Source organism: Equus przewalskii, chromosome 8 (genome assembly GCF_037783145.1).
Source record: "Equus przewalskii isolate Varuska chromosome 8, EquPr2, whole genome shotgun sequence".
Taxonomy (NCBI): Eukaryota; Metazoa; Chordata; class Mammalia; order Perissodactyla; family Equidae; genus Equus; species Equus przewalskii.
In genome coordinates this window covers 19,373,753-19,392,144 of record NC_091838.1, presented here as the reverse complement: position 1 = coordinate 19,392,144, position 18,392 = coordinate 19,373,753, and the positions used below count along the sequence as shown (strand labels likewise).

The 18,392-nt window shown below is 36.2% G+C and overlaps 1 protein-coding gene across 8 annotated transcripts in view; it reads right to left on the bottom strand.

The window, feature by feature from the left end:
- PDE7A (phosphodiesterase 7A) overlaps positions 1 to 18,392 on the bottom strand; it is a 124,307-nt gene that overhangs the window by 42,063 nt on the left and 63,852 nt on the right. For all 8 annotated transcript variants that reach the window (XR_011543379.1, XR_545263.2, XR_011543380.1 and 5 more), the window contains 2 exons: positions 15,043 to 15,103; positions 11,607 to 11,690 (listed from right to left, as the gene is read on the bottom strand). Coding sequence is in view for 5 of the 8 variants with exons in the window: in XM_070631575.1 (XP_070487676.1) it covers positions 11,607 to 11,690; positions 15,043 to 15,103 (145 nt within the window). In the remaining 3 variants the exon portion in view is untranslated. The remainder of the gene's footprint in view (positions 1 to 11,606; positions 11,691 to 15,042; positions 15,104 to 18,392) is intronic.

Sequence of the window (18,392 nt, the reverse complement as noted above, 5' to 3'; positions counted from 1 at the left end):
CGCCATGCTGTGGTAGGTGTCCCACTTGTAAAGTAGAGGAAGATGGGCACAGATGTTAGCTCAGGGCCAGGCTTCCTCAGCAAAAAGAGGAGGACAGGCAGCAGTTAGCTCAGGGCTAATCTTCCTCAAGAAAAAAATCTTAAAAGAAGAGCTAAGTCTTGTAGTGTAGATCTCTAATTTCCAGGTAAATTTAGTAAAGACAATTATGATAAATATGGAGAAAATCATAATGCAGAAATTAGTTAAAACTGGGCTGGCCCCGTGGCCGAGTGGTTAGGTCTGTGCGCTCCGCTGCAGGCGGCCCGGTGTTTCGTTGGTTCGAATCCTGGGCACGGACATGGCACTGCTCATCAAACCACGCTGAGGCAGCGTCCCACATGCTACAACTAGAAGGACCCACAACGAAGAATATACAACTATGTACTGGGGGACTTTGGGGAGAAAAAAGGAAAAAATAAAATCTTTTAAAAAAAAAAAAAAAAAAAAAGAAATTAGTTAAAACTATTCCAGTACCTAAATAAACAGCAGCAGCACCTCACAGATAGAACACATAGAAGAAACACTAAATTCTAGATACATAATAGTTATGATAACTAGGCTAATAGTATTTTTGTGTGTGTTACTTTGGTGAGGAAGATTGGCCCTGAGCTAACATCTGTGCCAGTCCTCCTCCATTTTGTATGTGAGTTGCCACCATAGCATGACCTGATGAGTGGTGTAGGTCCACACCCAGAATTTGCTTTGGTGGCCTGTGACCCCGGGTCGCCAAAGCAGAGCATGTCAAACTTACCACTACACCACTGGCTGGCCCCAAGTATACTATATGTTTTTAACCTGTTGATATGCATTTCCTCCTGTATTTTAAGCTTTCCCTCTCTTTAAGAAAGACTTGACCTTGGTTACAAAGTAGAGGATAGGCTGCAGGATAGAAACACTGAAAGTAAGGACAGTGGTTTAAGAGAATACCAGAGTAATCCCAGACAGTGGTGATAAAGGTCTGAATAAAGCAAGACAGGAGATAAGGAGGACAGAGAGGAGAGTAATATGACAGTTATTTTCAGTTGCAAAATACATGGGATTTATCACAGAAAACACAGTGGATTTAAGCAATGAAAGAGCAGAAAGAGACAAGAATATTACAACAGGTAAAGTAATAGTAAGTTTAAGGTAAAAACCAAAGAAATGCACAGAAGAGGTGAGTTGAGGAGCTGTGGACCGAGAAAATTCTAGCTTCAATGAATTTAATACACCTATCCAGAACTGTATAATCAGAACATCTAGAAACTATTTTAACTTCAGCAGGCAAGGTTTTGCGTCGTTGTGAAAAATAAAATCTTACTTTTAATTATATACAAGGGAGAGTGCATGTTACTAAAGTCTTAAACGCTGAGTCCCTCTGAAGGTTGGAACCCATTCTGCAGAGCCGCCGAGGGGCAGCTGCCTTTGCCAGTCTGGAGAAGAGAAGGCCTGAAGATGGCTCACGGGAGGTTTAGTCACAGCAGCAGCACATGCTCACTCCCTGATTAGATCACATTTCACAAAACATACTAGATTAAAATGTTTTATTTTAAGAATTCTGAGCTGTGTGATCAACAGAACCCACTATTCCAGTAAGGAAGAATGATTCATTTTTTCTCTAATAAAAGAACCCTCCAAATTCTATCAACATTTTGGGTTAGAGAGACTCTCATTTTGTAGTAACTACAGGATCAGTTCTAGGGTGACAGTCAATTTCCAACTACAAGCTAGAGTCTTAGACATTCGCCATCTTTTGTAACCAATCAGCAGGATGCGGTCGAGAGGAGACTGCTGCTCTGCAAGCTGAGCCGCCTCCCGTACGCTAAGATACCATGCTACCAAGGTTCCACATCGGCAGATCAGGCTAGACGCATAGATCCCCAAACCCAATTTAACATCCTCAAGCCTGGCAGTGCTTCACTATTTTCAACCATTCTGTGTCATTAGGTTTCATTTTTTACCCAATCTGAGCATATTTCTCTGTTAGAAGGAATGTTTCATCCATTTATCTTTATCACCATCATCAGTATCTTTGGTCTCACTTCTCTCATTTTGTTCTTCAGATTTTACATTATTTGCTCCTGGTTTTGTAATGATTTACAAGGTATCCATCCTATTTTAATTCCATCAGAGATTACCTCCAAAAATTTGATCATGTCCAACTTTTCTCTTTCACCAAAAAGTCCCATTATGTTCCCTATTTAAGACTTCCAACATCTCATAACAATTATATTTTTAAAATATTTTATTTCACTAAATTCAGTGAAAGACAAGGGGTATACTAGAGACTCCCAATACAATTGCACTTTTTGTTATAATGTCAATATTTAAACTTAAACCCTTTTACTTATATCCTTACTCATCACCAATTTTTGTATAATGCAATATTTACAGATAATTTTATTTAAACTTTTCAATGAGTAATACATTCACATGAATCAAAAATTCAAAAAGATGTACAACAAAAAGTTTCTTTCTCTCTCATGTTCTCAAGCTACCCAGTTTCACTTGTGGAAACAACCAATGTTACCAATTTCTAATGTTTAGCTACAGAAAAAATTACATATTGAATCATCCTTGCTTCCTTCCGTGAAACAAACCCACTAAGTCTGGAGTAGTATTCTTTTATGCTGTTGGAATTCTTTTTGCTAAAATTTTTTCAAAGATTTTTTTTTTAGAGACATTTACAGAGAGAGTATTATACTTGTTTCTTAAAAATTATATTTGCTTTATAAAAATAACTTTGAATGATTCCTTTTTCTGTAACCTAAAAGAATTTAAAGAGCTTTGAAACTAATTATTAGTCTTTTAAAGATCCTGAACAATCTGCCTGTAAAACCTCTGAACCTCATGCTTTTAGAGGGTAACACGTGGATTTTCACAACTCCTTTACACTCTTGAAATCACTGATGGTTCCAAAGAGCTTCAGTTGATGTGAGTTATAGTTATTGATATTTTACCATGATAGAAATTAAAACAACATTTTTAATACTTATTTATCATTTCATTTAAAAATGACATAATAAGACTTCTGGTTTCTGGATCTACATGTAAGGAGCTTAGAAGTCGCCACTCTGTCCTAACAAGTAACAAGTCCTTGTTTTACTTGTCGAACAGACTGAAAAACGAACAACTAACTCTTCTTGGATCTATAAGAGAGGTGAGGACACAGTGCAAACCTCCGCCCTCAAGACTGGAAAGATCAACAGGCGACGAGGAGGAAGAACAACTTACTGGAGCAGAACCTCACGAACGGAAACCTCCTGGGGAACCAGTGTCAGGGTAGGGAAAACTCAACTAGTTGAATTTCTGGAGGCTCAGTGTGGACAACTCCGAGAGTTAAAAACTCCAGGGAAACCCAGTCATGGGGGAGCACAACAATTGTGTGAGATTTACCTCCAGGAGCTTGACCAGGTTCCCACAGCAAATGTCTGCCAAAACTCACACAAGAAGACATAGACAATCTGAATAGGCCTACAGCTATTAAAGAAATGGAATCAATAATTAACAACCTTCCAAAACAGAAAACACCAGGCCTAGATGGGTTCAGTGGTGAATTCTACCAAACATGTAAGGAAGAAATTATACCAATTCTCTACAATCTCTTTCAGAGCATAGAAGCAGAGGGAATATTTCCTAACTGACTCTGAAGCCAAAATTACTCTAATACCAAAACAAGACACAGATATTATAAGAAAAGAAAATTACAAACCATTATCTGTCATGCACATAGATGCAAAAATCCTCAACAAAATATTAACATATCAAATCCAAAAAAGTATAAAAAGAGTTATACACTACAACCAAGTGGAATTTATCACAGGCATGCAAGGCAGCTCAATATTCAAAAATCAATTAATCTAATCAATCTCATCAGACTAAAAAAGAAAAATCACACCATCATATTAATAGATGCAGAAAAAGCATTTGACAAAATCCAACACCCTTTCATGATAAAAACTCTCAGTAAATTAGGAATACAGTCATGTGTCGCTTAACAACAGGGATATGCTGTGGAAAACACGTTAGGCAATTTTGTTGTTGCACGAACATCATACAGTGCACTTACACAAACCTAGATGGTATAGCCTACTACACCCTAGGCTCTTGTGGGACCACCATCATATACACAGTCTGTCATTGACCGAAACATCATTATGCAGCATATAAATGTATAGAGAACTTTCTCAATTTGATAAAGAATATTTACAAAAACCTTACAGCTAACATACTTAATGCTGAGAAACCTGAAACTTCCCCACTAAGAGTAGGTACAGGGCAAGGACGTCCCCTCTCACCGCTCCTGTTCAACATCATACTGAAAGCCCTAGCTAATCCAGTAAGACACAGATTAGGAAGGAAGAAACAAAACTTTCTTTGTTCACAGATGACATGATTGTCTATGCAGAAAATCTGAAATAAACAAAAAACCTCCTGGAACTAATTAACAATTATAGCAAGGTTGCAGGATACAGGTTAATATAGAAAAGTCCACTGCTTAGGGAAGTCCTATACACCAGCAATGAACAAATGGAATTTGAAATTAAAAACGCAATACTATTTACAAGTAGCACTCTCCAAAAAGAAATACTTACATATAAAGCTAACAAAATATGTACAAGATCTATATGAAGAAAACTACAAAACCTGGATGAAAAAAATCAAAAAAGAACTAAATAAATGGAGATATTCCACGATAGTGGATAGGAAGATTCAACATTGTTGTCAGTTCTTCCAAACTTAACATACAGTTTCAACGCAATCCCAATCAAAATCCTAGTAAGTTACCTTGTGGATATTGACAAGCTGATTCTAAAGTTTATATGGAGAGGCAAAAGACCCAGAATAGGCAACTCAGTATTGAAGGAGAAAAACAAAGGTGGAGGAAGACCGGCCCTGTGGCTGAGCGGTTAAGTTTGCCTGCTCCGCTTCAGCAGCTGAGGCTTTTGCTGGTTTGGATCCTGGGTGTGAACGTAGTGCCGCTCATCAAGCCGTGCTGAGGCAGCATCCCACATAGCAGAACCAGAAGGACCCACAACTAGAATATATACAACTATGTACTGAGGGGCTTTGGGGAGAAGAAGAAGAAGAAAAAAAAAAGGCAGAGGGCTGACACTACTGACTTCCAGACTGACTATAATGTTACAGTAGTCAAGGTAGTGTGATATTGGTGAAAGAACAGAGAGGCAGCTCAATAGAACAAAAGAGAGAGCCCAGAAACAAAGCCACATAAATATACCCAACCAATCTTTGACAAAGGAGCAAAGGCAATACAAGGGAGCAAAGATAGTGTCTTCAACAAATGATGTTGGAACAACTGGACATCCACATGCAAAAAAATGAATCTACACACAGACCTTACACTCTTCACAAAAATTAACTCGAAATGGATCATAGACCTAAATATAAAATACAAAACTATAAACCTCCTAGAAGATAAAACAGGAGAAAATCTAGCTGACTTTGGGTATGGAGATACCATTTTAGAAACAACAAAGACAAGGTCTATGAAAGAAATAATTCATAAAATGGACTTTATTAAAATTAAAAACTTCTGCTCTGCTAAAGACAAGGTCAAGAGAAAGATAAACCACAGTACGGAAGAAGATACTTGCAAAGACATCTGACAAAGGACTGTTATCCAAAATACAGGAAGAACTCTTAAAATTCAACAATAAGAAAACAACTTGATTAAAAAATGTTAAAAACCTTAACAGCCACCTTACCAAAGAAGATATACAGACAGCAAATAAGCATATGAAAAGATGCTCCACAGGGAACTGAAAAATTAATTAATAATTAATTAATTATTGCTACACACTTACTAGAATGGCTAAATCCAAACACTGATAACACCAAATACTGATGAAGATATGATGCAACAGGAACTCTCATTCACTGCTGGCAGGTGTGCAAAATGGTACAGCCACTTCAGAAGACAGTTTGGCAGTTTCTTACAAAACTAAACCTACTTTACCATATGATCCTGCAATAGGGCTCCTTGGAATTTACCCCAAAAAGCTGAAAACTTATGTCCACACACAAACCTGCACGCAGATGTCTGTAGCAGCTTTATTCTTAAGTGCCAAAACTTGGAAGCAACCAAGACGTCCTTCGGTAGGTGAATGAATGAATAAACTGTGGCACATCCAGACAATGGAATATTATTCAGTGCTAAAAAGAAATGACCTATGAAGTCATGAAAGACAAGGAGTAACCTAAAATGCACATTACTCAGTAAAAGAAGCCAATCTGAAAAGGCTACATACTGTATAATTCCAACTACATGACATTCTGGAAAAGGCAAAGCTATAGAAGAAAGAAAAAGATCAGGAGTTGCCCGGGGTTGGGGGAAGGAGGGGCAAATAGGTGGAGCATAGAGGACTTTTAGTGCAGTGAAAATATTCTGTGTGATACTATAATGATGGAGACACGTCATGACACATTTGTCCAAACCCACAGAACGTACAACATGAAGAGTGAACCCTAATGTAAACTATGGACTTGGGTGATTACGACGTGTCAATCTAGGTTCAGCCATTAGAACAAATGTACCACACTGGTTAGTGACGTTGATAATAGAGGAGGCTATGCATGTGTGGGGCAGAGGGATGTGGGAGACCTTCCTCTTCATTTTGTTCTGAACCTAAAACTGCTCTAAAAAAAGTAAAAAAAAAAATAACATAACAAACCCATAACATGTCAACATAAATAACATTTTTATTTAAAAAAAACCTCTGTTTTCCTAAACAAAAAATAAAATTAATCCAGAGAATGTCACTGTTTTACATTTTTTACAAATCTCTTTAATGTCTGGAGATATCACACATCATGTAGCCTCTGAAAAACTCCTCTACACCTTTGAGAAAGAATGAGAGTGAAAAGGGCAAATACTGTCTCAGTATTATTACGGAAATAGTTTTAACCTCACGGAGCCCGGAAAGGGTTTTGAGGATCCCAGACCACACTTTGAGTATTGCTGGTTTAGTTTACCTATCTTTTCTTTTCTGCATTCAGTTTTGACAAGTTATAATTTTCAAGAAAATTATCTGGATCATACACGTATTCAAATATATTTTTAGAGTCAAGCAAAGTAGTCTTTTTTATTCTTTAATTTCCTTTATATTTGTTAGCTTTCCCCTTATTTTTTATTCTGAAAATTCATCTTAACTCAATTTACTCCACTGATTAAGTTAGCCACCAGTTTACCTATTTTATTATAATCAGCTTCTATTTAGTTTATTTTTATTTTAGTTCTCTAATTAATTTCTGCTTTTTATATTTACTAATTGATTTCTTCACCTTTTCTTAGGTGTACTTTGTTATGCTTTTTCTAACTTCTTGAGTTTTGACTACTTAATTCACTTATTTCATTCTTTCTCATTTATTAATATATTTTTAATGCTATGAATTTTCCTGTAAGCACTGCTTTAACTGAATTTCACAGGTTTTTAATATAGTCTTTAATTACCTTTTTTTTTTTTTTTTACAGTCCACAAAATCAGTTTCCATTTCCTCTTCTGAAGAAATATTTCAGAACTTTAAAAATTTCCAGGTGGTCAGGTCTTTTTGTTTTCTAGCTCTGCTAGTAAATTCTAGCTTTAGTGCTCCTACTTCCCCCACTAGCTGTCTCTCTTTCTTTCCTTTTCCTCGCAGCAAAAGTCTCTAATGGAGTTGTCTGTACTTGCTAAATCTAATTCCTCTCTTCTGTTCTCTCTTAACTTCATTCTAATCACCAAGTTTCCCCTACCACCACCTCCATATTGCTAAATCAATTCTCATTCCTCATCTTATTTGACTTATCAGCATAGTTTGGCAAACTTAAAACACGAAAATTTGATTTTTTCATGTATGATATGATTAAGGGGTCAAATTAAACCTGATATACCCTGACTGAATTACTAACCCTCAGAATCACAAGCATAAAAAAGGGTTGTCGTTTTATGCCAGTAAGTTTTGGGGTCAGTTGTTACTATTGAAAGGGGTAACTCTCCAAAGAGGCCCCAAGCATCGCTGCATATACTTGCTGGGTGTGTCAAGAACACCAAGCCCTGATCAACCTCGACCTGGGCCATTTCTCAGGAGTGTGTTTGCAGCTAGCAACCTTGAATGATAAGTAACAGAACAAAGAGTAGTCTTACCACAAAAGGGGTAAATTCTCCAAGCTCACTCTTCCTCAGATGTGTGCACTGTATCTACATAAATCCCTCTGTGTTGTCTCTGTGGAACACTGGGTGAGTGGGGGGCTGTAGCACTGGAAGAACTGACACATTATGATGTTTACGTTGCTTGCTGTGCTATGAATAATAAAGTGAAATACTGTCTCTGACCCATGAGCCTTGTGTCTTCTCTCAGCAGCCACAAAGCAGTAACAGGTTAACTTACAAGGTAAAAATCTCAGACCCTTCACAATTCTTGACAGGTACAGAGCAATAGATAACTGGAACATATTCCATATGTCTCTTTTGTATTTCCTATCTTTTGCCTCATTGTGTTTCATTCTAAATATTTTCTTCTGACCTATATTCCAATTCACTAATTCTTTCTTCATTTTGGTCTTATTTCCTGTTAAAATCATCTCCAATGAGTACTTATTTAACGTATGGTATTTTTTCAGTCTTATAATTTCCATTTGGTTCTTTTTTACCATTTCCAGTTCTCTACTGAAATCCTCAATCCTGTCTCTTTTTTTCTGTCAACATAACTACATTTAGTTATTTTAAAGACCATGGACAATAATTCCATTATTAGAATTTCCTGTGGATATTTCTATTGTCTGTAGTTTCCTCCTCATTTTTTGTAACACTGTCTTGTTCCTTATGCCATTTTTAATTCAGTGCATGATACTGCATATAAAAAATTTAGATGCGGGGCCGGCTACGTGGCCAAGTGGTTAAGTTCGCACACTCTGCTGCGGCAGCCCAGGGTTCGGATCTTGGGCGCGGACATGGCACTGCTTGTCAGGCCATGCTGAGGCAGCGTCCCACATCCCACAACTAGAAGGACCTGCAGCTAAGATATACAACTATGTACAGGGGAGGTTTGGGGAGATAAAGCAGGAAAAAAAAAAAAAAAAAAAAGATTGGCAACAGTTGTTAGCCCAGCTGCCAAGCCTTAAAAAAAAAAAAAAAAAATTTAGACGCAACTTGAGACAGAGTAATGTCACCTTCCCCCAAAGAGAATTAAGATTTACTTCTAGCAGGTAGCTAGAGGTACTAAAGTCACACATCACCTTATTCTAATCATTGAGTATTTCAAAGCTGGGATTTATTTCTAAAGTATAGCACTTTGAGGTTCCAAATTAAGCACCGAGAGTTTACCAGGACCAATCCTCCAACCTTGGTGATCTACAAACACCTATTTTTGTTTTTCTAGCCTATTAAAAAAAATTTTATTGTATAAGTTTAAGGTAAACAGCTTTATGATTCAACATCTATATATACTACAGGGTGATCACCATACATCACCACACAGTTGATCCCCTCACCCATTCTGCCCATCCCCCAATCCCCTTCCCCTCTGATAACCACTAATTTGTTCTCTGTATCTATGAGTTTTTATTTGTTCATTTTTTTTAGATTCCACATGGGAGTGAAATCATGATATTAGACTTTATCCATCACTTATTTCACTTAGCATAATACCCTTAAAGTCTATCCATGTTGTCACAAATGGCAAGATTTCATTCTTTTTTATGGCTCAGTAGTGTTCCATTGTATACATACATACATACACGCACACACAGAGCACATCTTCTTTATTCATTCATCCATCTGTGGACACTTAGGTTGTTTCCATATCTTGGCTATTGTAAATAACACAGCAAGGAATGGTGTGCGTATATCTTTTCAAATTAGTGTTTTCATGTTCTTTGGATAAATACCCAGAAGCAGAATTGCTGGATCATATGGTAGGTCTACTTTTAATTCTTGAGGGTCCTCCATACTGTTTTCCATAGTGGCTGTACCAATTTACATTCCCACCAACAGCGCAAAGGGTTCCCTTTTCTCCATATCTTCACCAATACTTATTTCTTGCCTTTTTGATAATAGCCATTCTGACAGGTGTGAAGTGATATCTCACTGTGGTTTTGATTAGCATTTCCCTGATGATTAGTGATGCTGAGCATCTTTTCATATACCTGTTGGTCATGAAAAATGCCTATTCAGGTCCTCTGCCCATTTTTCAATCAGATTGTTTGAGGAGTTTTTTGAGAAAGATTGGCTTTGACTTCAAATCTGCCACCAAATCTCCTCTTTTTTGCTGAGGAAGATTGTCCCTGAACTATTACCTGTGCCCATCTTCCTCTATTTTATATGCGGGACACCTGCCACAAAGTGGCTTAAGTGGTGCACAGGTCTGCACCTGGGATCTGAACTGGCAAACCCTGGCCTGCCAAAGCAGAGCATGTGAACTTAACTGCTATGTCACCAGGCCAGCCCCCAGACTGTTTCTTTTTTTGATATTGAGTTGTATGAGTTCTTTATATATTTTGGATATTAACCCCTTATCGAATACATCATTTGCAAATATCTTCTCCCAATCAGCAGGTTCTTTTTGTTTTGCTGATGGTTTCCTTCATTGTGCAAAAAACCTTTCAGTTTGACGTAGTCCCATCTGGTACTAAAGTTACAGACCACCTTAATCTAATCATTCATTGAGATATTTCAAAATTGGGGTTTCTTTCTAAACTACAGCGCTTTGGACTTCCAACTTAAGCATAGAGGATTTACTAGGAGCAATCCCCCAACCTTGGTGAGCTATAAACACCTGTTTTTGTTTTTCTAGCCTTAAGTGTCCATTAGAATCTCTGTTCAGCTTCTGATCCACCTTTCCCAGAATCAGCAGATGCTACTAAGGGGAACAGTAACCTGAAATGCCAGGCTCCCCTCTCTGCCTTAATAGCATTCTGATATACTCAAACATATATTTTTTATATTTTTTCCAGTTTTTCTAATTTTTTAAAATTAGAGTGTTAATCTAAATACTTTATCCAACATTACCAAAAGTAGAACTCCTCCAAAACAGATTTAATGTGTTTAATATTTAAGGGTTTTAGAAGTTCTATTTTTTTCCCTTTTCTCCATTATGGGTTAGACCCATACAATATTGTTTTCAAAATATGCATACTATGGAATATCTTTAAATGTAACGTGTATTTTCAAATAAATCAAAAAGATACACCTTGTTAATTATAAAATACCTTTATAAAATGTCATTTGCACAAAAATATTTTATCTGGAGTAGTGAAGACAAAACATTTGGAATACAACAACTTTTAGAAAAATATATGTATTTTTAAAAAAGAAAAAAATGTACCAAAGTAATTTCACATTTAAATTAGAAAGGAGAAGAAAAACTATATCAGATTTCATATTCTAAGACTTCACAATTCTAATTGCCTCTAAACATTTACTAACATTATCTAGGAATAAAGTGTTATTTATCATGATCCAGTGTTTCTAAAACATTCCAAACATAATATGGTTTATTCTTGTATTCTTTTTCCCTTGGAAAAGTATGTACTTTTATGAAGATATGAAGTTTACTGAAAGTCTATGAGAGATATTGTATCTGCCAAGACTTACCATGAAAAATACGAAAATCAATATACGGATGAGAACCTCTTCTTTCTGATTCAAATCCTGCTCGACTCCTTACGCGTACATCTCCTGTACAGAATCAAGAACAAGACATAAGTTTAGAAGGCTGCCATTTGGGAAGAAGCTCCTATATGCAACAAAAGTCTCTGTGGTATCACATTCGTAAGTAATGGCCCATTAATGATATAAATGGAATAAGTAGTTAGGAGCTAACGTATCTGAAGAGGTTTACAAATTTTCAGTACTGAATTGTAAGGCTAGACGAGGAGTTTTTTTTTTTTTAATTTACCCCTACAATAATAATAATTATTATTAAAATCTATATTTTAAAGTTAGCTTTCTGAAAGATGATTCAAGTGTATGACAATCCAACCTAATATCTTATTTATTAAGTGTCTACTGTGTGCCTAGCACTATACTACAAGCTATAGGGATAGGAAAAAATAGAAAATACATTATTTATTCTCAAGTAGTTCATTATTTTTTAAAATGTAACAGAAAAGTTAAATGTTCGAAGTTTGCCTTCAATGTTTAATTCTATCAATCTTCTCTTTTCTCACTGACAGTGGGTATGCTCAAGGCCTTTAGTTGGGTCTTAGACTTTGGTCTTGATACGTTCAGTACTGTTCCTACATGTATCCATCTGACTTTCAGATCTACTTCTCCATACAACAACACAACCACTGCAACCATGTACCAGATACTCTTTTTGTGTTTCATAGGCATTATTTTATTTAATTCTCTAATCAACTCTAAGAGATAGGAATCTTAACCTCCCATTTTACAGACGGAGAAACTGAGCTTTTGAGAAGTTAAGTAGCATGCCTAAACCAGAAAGTTAGTACAAAGGGTGAGTGAGGATTTGAAACCAGCTCTGTGGGCTCCAAAGACAGCACCTTTCCCACTATACAGTCATGCATCACTTAACAACGGGGATACGCTCTGAGAAATGTGTTGTTAGGCGATTTCATCATTGTGCAAACATCATAGAGTGCACTTACACAAACCCAGATGGTACAGCCTACTACACACCTAGGCTATATGGTATTAATCTTACAGAACCACTGTCATATATGTGATCCATCATTGACTGAAATGTCATTATGCAGCACACGACTGTACTCCCACAGCCTCCAAGATCACAACCTTTAACTCTACAGTGCCTATCCCTGTGCTCATGCAACTTGGCTTGCCTAGAAGGCTTTCCTGCTTACTCTTTGCTTCCCTAAGTAAGGCCATCATTTCCTTCAAGGATCCAGTTATCTACCATGAGTCCATCCCACAATGCTAAGTTACTTCTCTCATGTGCTAATTTCCCCACTCAGCAACAAACGTTTCCTGAGCACCCACTACATGTGAGGTCTTAGAAATACAGCAATGAGCCAAATACATAAAGTCCTCGTCTTCATGAAGCTTATCCTTTCATAGAGTGAGACAAATAATAAAACAAATAATAATTTCATTCTATGGAGGATGGTAATAAGTAATATGGAGAAAACTAACGCAAGGTAAGAGGAACAGGGAGGGAGGAGTGATTCATTAGTGTGGTCAAAGAAGGCCTCACTGAAAAGGAGGCATCTTAGCAGGGACCAGAAGGAAGCGAGACAGTGAGCCATATGGCTCTCTAGAGGAAGAGGCTTCCAAGCATAAGGAAGAACAAGTATAAACACCCTGAGATGGGAGCATGATTGGCATGCTCAAGGTCAAGCAAAGAGACCAGCATGGCTGGAGTAAGGTGAGTGAGAGGAACTGGTGGGAGGTGAGGTCAGAAACGTGGTAGGTCAGATCATGTTGAAGCTTTGTGGACCATTATAGTAGCTTTGGCTGTTACTCTAACATAGAAAACCACTGGAGGATTCTGAACAGAGGACTGAGATTGATTTAACTTATATCTGAAAAGGTTCACTCTGAAAGCGTAAACTAGAATCAAGTAGAGGCACAAAGGTACATGCAGAGAGACCATTAAGGAGTAAGTGCAATAAACAAGACAAACACTATGGCCTGGGGGGAGAGGGATAAGGGGAGATGTTGTCAAGAGGTACAAAATTGCAATTATGCAAGTTAAGTTCTGGTGATCTAATGTACAACAATGTGACTACAGTTAATAAAAAAAAACCCACTATGGCTTAGATGGAGATGGTAACAGCACTGGGGTAGTGAGATTCTGGATATAAATGGAAGGTATCCACCGAAAGGATTTGCTGATGAAGTAGACATAAAGTGTATAAGAAATAAGAGTCAAGAATGACTCCAAAATTTTTGACGTGACAACCAGAAGAATGGAGTTACATTTTCTGATGGCAAAAGACTGCAAAATAAACAGAACTGGGGAACACAAATCTTTTAATAGACATGTTAAATGTGAAGTACCCATTATACACCCATTTGAAGATGTTCTACAGAGTTTAAAAAAAAAAAAAAGAGTCTAAAGCTCTGCTTTAAGGAGAGCAGAATCCTGAACATGTTTGCAGAGAGAGATGGAGACAGTAAAGAGGAAAAGGCTGAACATTTGTGGAGGAAATATATGTACTAGAGTAGAATGGAACTGAGGCAAGTAAGACACACAAGTTAACTAAAGAGGGAAAAAGGGAAGAAGAGGAAAAACAGGACATGGGACAAGACTCAGGCTTAAGAGTATGAAAAGCAATTAGTGAGAGAGGCAAAAACAAAAAACAAACAAACAAAAAACCCCAGAAGTAGTGAAGAATAAAGATGGCTCAATATCATAGAAGTTAAGGGAGGAATTCTGCGCATGAGGACAGTAGTCATGGAAAATTCCACTAAGAACAGATGAGTGAAAGTGCCTATTGGAATATTAAAAGTACATTTTTCATAGTATGAATTAAAGTACAAGGGATCAAGGAGTGTGTGGATGAAGAGATAAATCTGGCAAACAGAGGGAGAGAGAAAGAAAATTATACCTATATACACATCTAAATTCATTTTACCTTGTGGACTTGAGTAATACACTAAAAATTTAAGAACCGAGACCAGAAGTAGATAAACAGTCTATCCCGCCAGCCCACTGAGAACAAAATACATCCAGTGACAGGACTCTCTGATGAGATATTTCATGGCCTCATCTTTGTCCACGTCAGCTTGGACATCTCTTTAGTATTTAGCGACTTTACAAATCTAAGACTCTTTTTATGAAGAATACCCAGCATGCAATTTAAAATTGTGTACCTATTACAGAGTCCCAGTTATTAAGCCAGAGATTTCTCAATTACCTGTAACTCTAAAATGCTATTTTTTTCACATCACATTCAATATTGGTTTCTAGACTCTAAACTTCAAAGTAATAGATTATTTCTGCTGCAAACCCCAATGAAAAGCTACATAATGAAAGATATCTCAATATCAAATAACAGAAGATAGTAACAAAATTAACTGATATTGGTACAAAACAAATAAGGCTTACCTAGCATACGAATGTACAATGCAGTCTGATCAGAACTGTCATAGGAAATAGCTCCACGCCTCTAGAAAAAAAATACACACATTTTTAATGCATGACAATTAAATGTGATATAAAATTCAAGTCAACAAACGTGCTTATTATTTATTATTTGTGAAACACTGTGCAAGAGAAGTTAGATATACAAAATGAAAGTAGATATGGCATCTGCTCTTGAAATCTCTAGTTGTGAGAAAGACAATTATAATACTATAGTCAAGCACTACCATAAAAGTGAATACAGAGTGAGAACACACAGAAGGTGGAAATTTAATCGGCCGGACTAAGTTAGACAAGCCCACGTGGGCAGACATCTTCTGCAGAGGTAAACAGAAGAACAGATATGCCCCAACTACTTTACTATCCCCTTCACTTAAACATGAATGAATAAGAAGAGAAGAATCATCAGATATTTGAAGAAACCCACTAGCTGGAAATAAATGGAACAAAATGAAAAACCAAACGACCCAGAGGCCAGCAAGAAATAAGAAAATTTTTTAAAAAAATGTAATCAGTGTACTCAAAGAAAATGAGAAGACATTAAATCCATAAAACAAAAAACAGGGTGCCACTGAAAGAGAGCAGATTTTAAAATACATTTTTGAAGGGCCAGCCCCAGGTATAGTGGTTAAATTCAACACACCCTGCTTCGGTGGCCCAGGTTCACGAGTTTGGATCCCAGGCACAGAACTACACCACTCATCAGCAGTGCTGTGGTGGTGACCCACATACAAAATAGAGGAAGACTGGAACAGGTGTTAGCTCAGGGCTAGTCTTCCTCACCAAAAAATACAACAAAAAACTAGGTAACGAACATAATCTAATTTATAACTATAACATACCAAATTTATTTTAAGGCAGTCATTTTAGACATTTATAAAGGCACTGATTTAGCTATTAAAATGGTAGGGTTTGTATTAGCTAATCATGAAAACCTGGCAAAAAGAGTAGAACTCAATTTTAAACATATATTAAATTAAGTAGGGATGTGCAAAATATTCAATATTCTATTTATGAATATTCTATTCATTACTAATTTAAGTAAGTCTGGCCCATAAATACTTAACTTAAATGCAATACTAAACTACAAGACTCAACTCATGAAATAAATCCAAATGAGACCAAAAACATTTTTTAAAGAGTGAACTTTAAAATATATATCTGGAACCCATCAACAAATACATACTGAGTGATAATTTGTTCATCTATCTCCTCACAGACCAAGATTAAAATTATTATTATTAAATTCTCTCAATAAACAATCTAGGGAGAATAGTCTGAAGTAACTCATTTTGGGAAAATACACTATAAACTATGAACTGTAATGATAAACACTTGATTTTTTGATTTCCATGTTAGAATTACGTTATTTTAAAAAATAATTATCTGTGGTTTATATGCCAACACCGCAGCATAGACTTAGCATGGACATCTCTTAACATATTTTTAAAAGATTATCATTTAAAAAGCCATATATTAGTAAAATTCTATTTTTAATAGAAATAATAAAACAAATTAAATCAAAACCTTGCATCACGCTGTCAGTCATAAAACACTGAGCTATGTTCCACATTCCCACCTCACCTCACCAGTGAATGGAAATAACTGAGAAGCTTCCACTCGTGACTTTTCTAATTTAGCCATCCTGGAAACAGCTTGTAAAGCAAACTAGCATAGGTCAAAACATGGGCGAGGCTGGGCTGACCAGAAACTGACAGCCGCAGCACAAACAAGTTGAACTGTAAGGTTCCAAAGGACCCAGTGCCACACTCACAGGAGTTGTGAGTGCCCTGGTAAGACAGTCACTCACCCTGAATCAGGGTGAATCATTCTTCCACAAAAGCTTTCACTTACAAGGCAAATGACAAAAGGCGTCAAAGTTGTTCCCGATATCACACAAATAATACATAACTTTTAGACACAGACATGTCATAAAACTGAGCAAAGATATTTTAAGTGCTGTTGTTTAAGTTTTCCTCTAAAATGATCCATTGTGCAAAAGCATGTGTATTTCCCTTACATGGTAAAAGTAATAAGATATTAACTAATAGTCGCTGAGCTCCTACTCTATGCCAGGAAATGCTCCAGGTGCTTTCACACAAAGTCGCACTTAATCCGCACAAGACCTCTAACAAGGTAGGTTTTACTGGCCCCATTTTGTGAATCAGTAAACTGATGGTCCAAGGGCTTAAACACAGTAGCACTAAATAAATTTTTTGGTAACATTACCGAAAAATAGTAACATACTACAAAAGATGAAGCCCAAAGTTCTGAAAGCAGTTTTCTCTGATGCAGCAAAATGAGCTTTTTCAGAGTATATTCATCTTACGTATGCTGGGAAAGTATGCTTGCGTGTGCGTGCCTATTCACATACTGCATTGAGCCACTGACAGTAGTATCCTTCCCATCCTTCCTCCCTAGGAAAACAATATAATTTTTTTTTAAATCACCAGCTTAAAATATTAGCATTCTTCTTGTTTAAAAACAATTTAAATTTTTTGGTGGAAAAAAATCTCTGAAAACAACCAAAATTCAACTACTCCATTATTAATGTTAACTTGACCTTCATTCAATAACTTGGCAAGCTAATCCTTTAAAAACAGTAAGTTAATAGCTGTCAGTGCAACAAAATTAATTCTTAACTTATAAAACATAAAAGTTTTTAAAATTTGAGTACATTGTTTTTCTTTAAGAAAATTCTTCAATCATATTCACTAAGAAACAGGACCACCTCAAGTAAGAGACAATTATGCTTAAATGCAAAAAAAAATAATCAGGGATTAATATCTTGCTTGAAAAAGAAATTTAACTTTATAAAAGCTTTGTGTTGCTTAGCAAATAGTGATGACCTTATAAATTTTAAATTAATACTCTTCCATTTCTTAATACAGGAACAAAAAAGCTGCATGGTGGATGAAACATATAATCATTTTTATACAAGTATAGAATAATAATTTCAAATAGTATAATCTTAAATATTTCCTACTTTAGCTTAAGACTCTCGTCCAGATGGCAAATGGCTAACGTTTACCAAGCATTTCACAACCTGATGTTTAGAATTCAACTTCGAAAACAACAGCTATATAATAATCGTACATTTTTCCGTATCTTATAAGTAAGGCATACATTTTAGCAGCAGCAAGACCTTAAAAGAGAACATGATAGAAAATGGTATTTAGTTTTTAAAAAGTTTATAGTTGTTTAGACTTCCTCAATAATTATACTTTAAATATATAGTGAATTCTTTATCTCCAAAAGAGAACGCTTAAAACATGTATACTAAAGTCTAAATTATTTAATAATTTTATAACTTA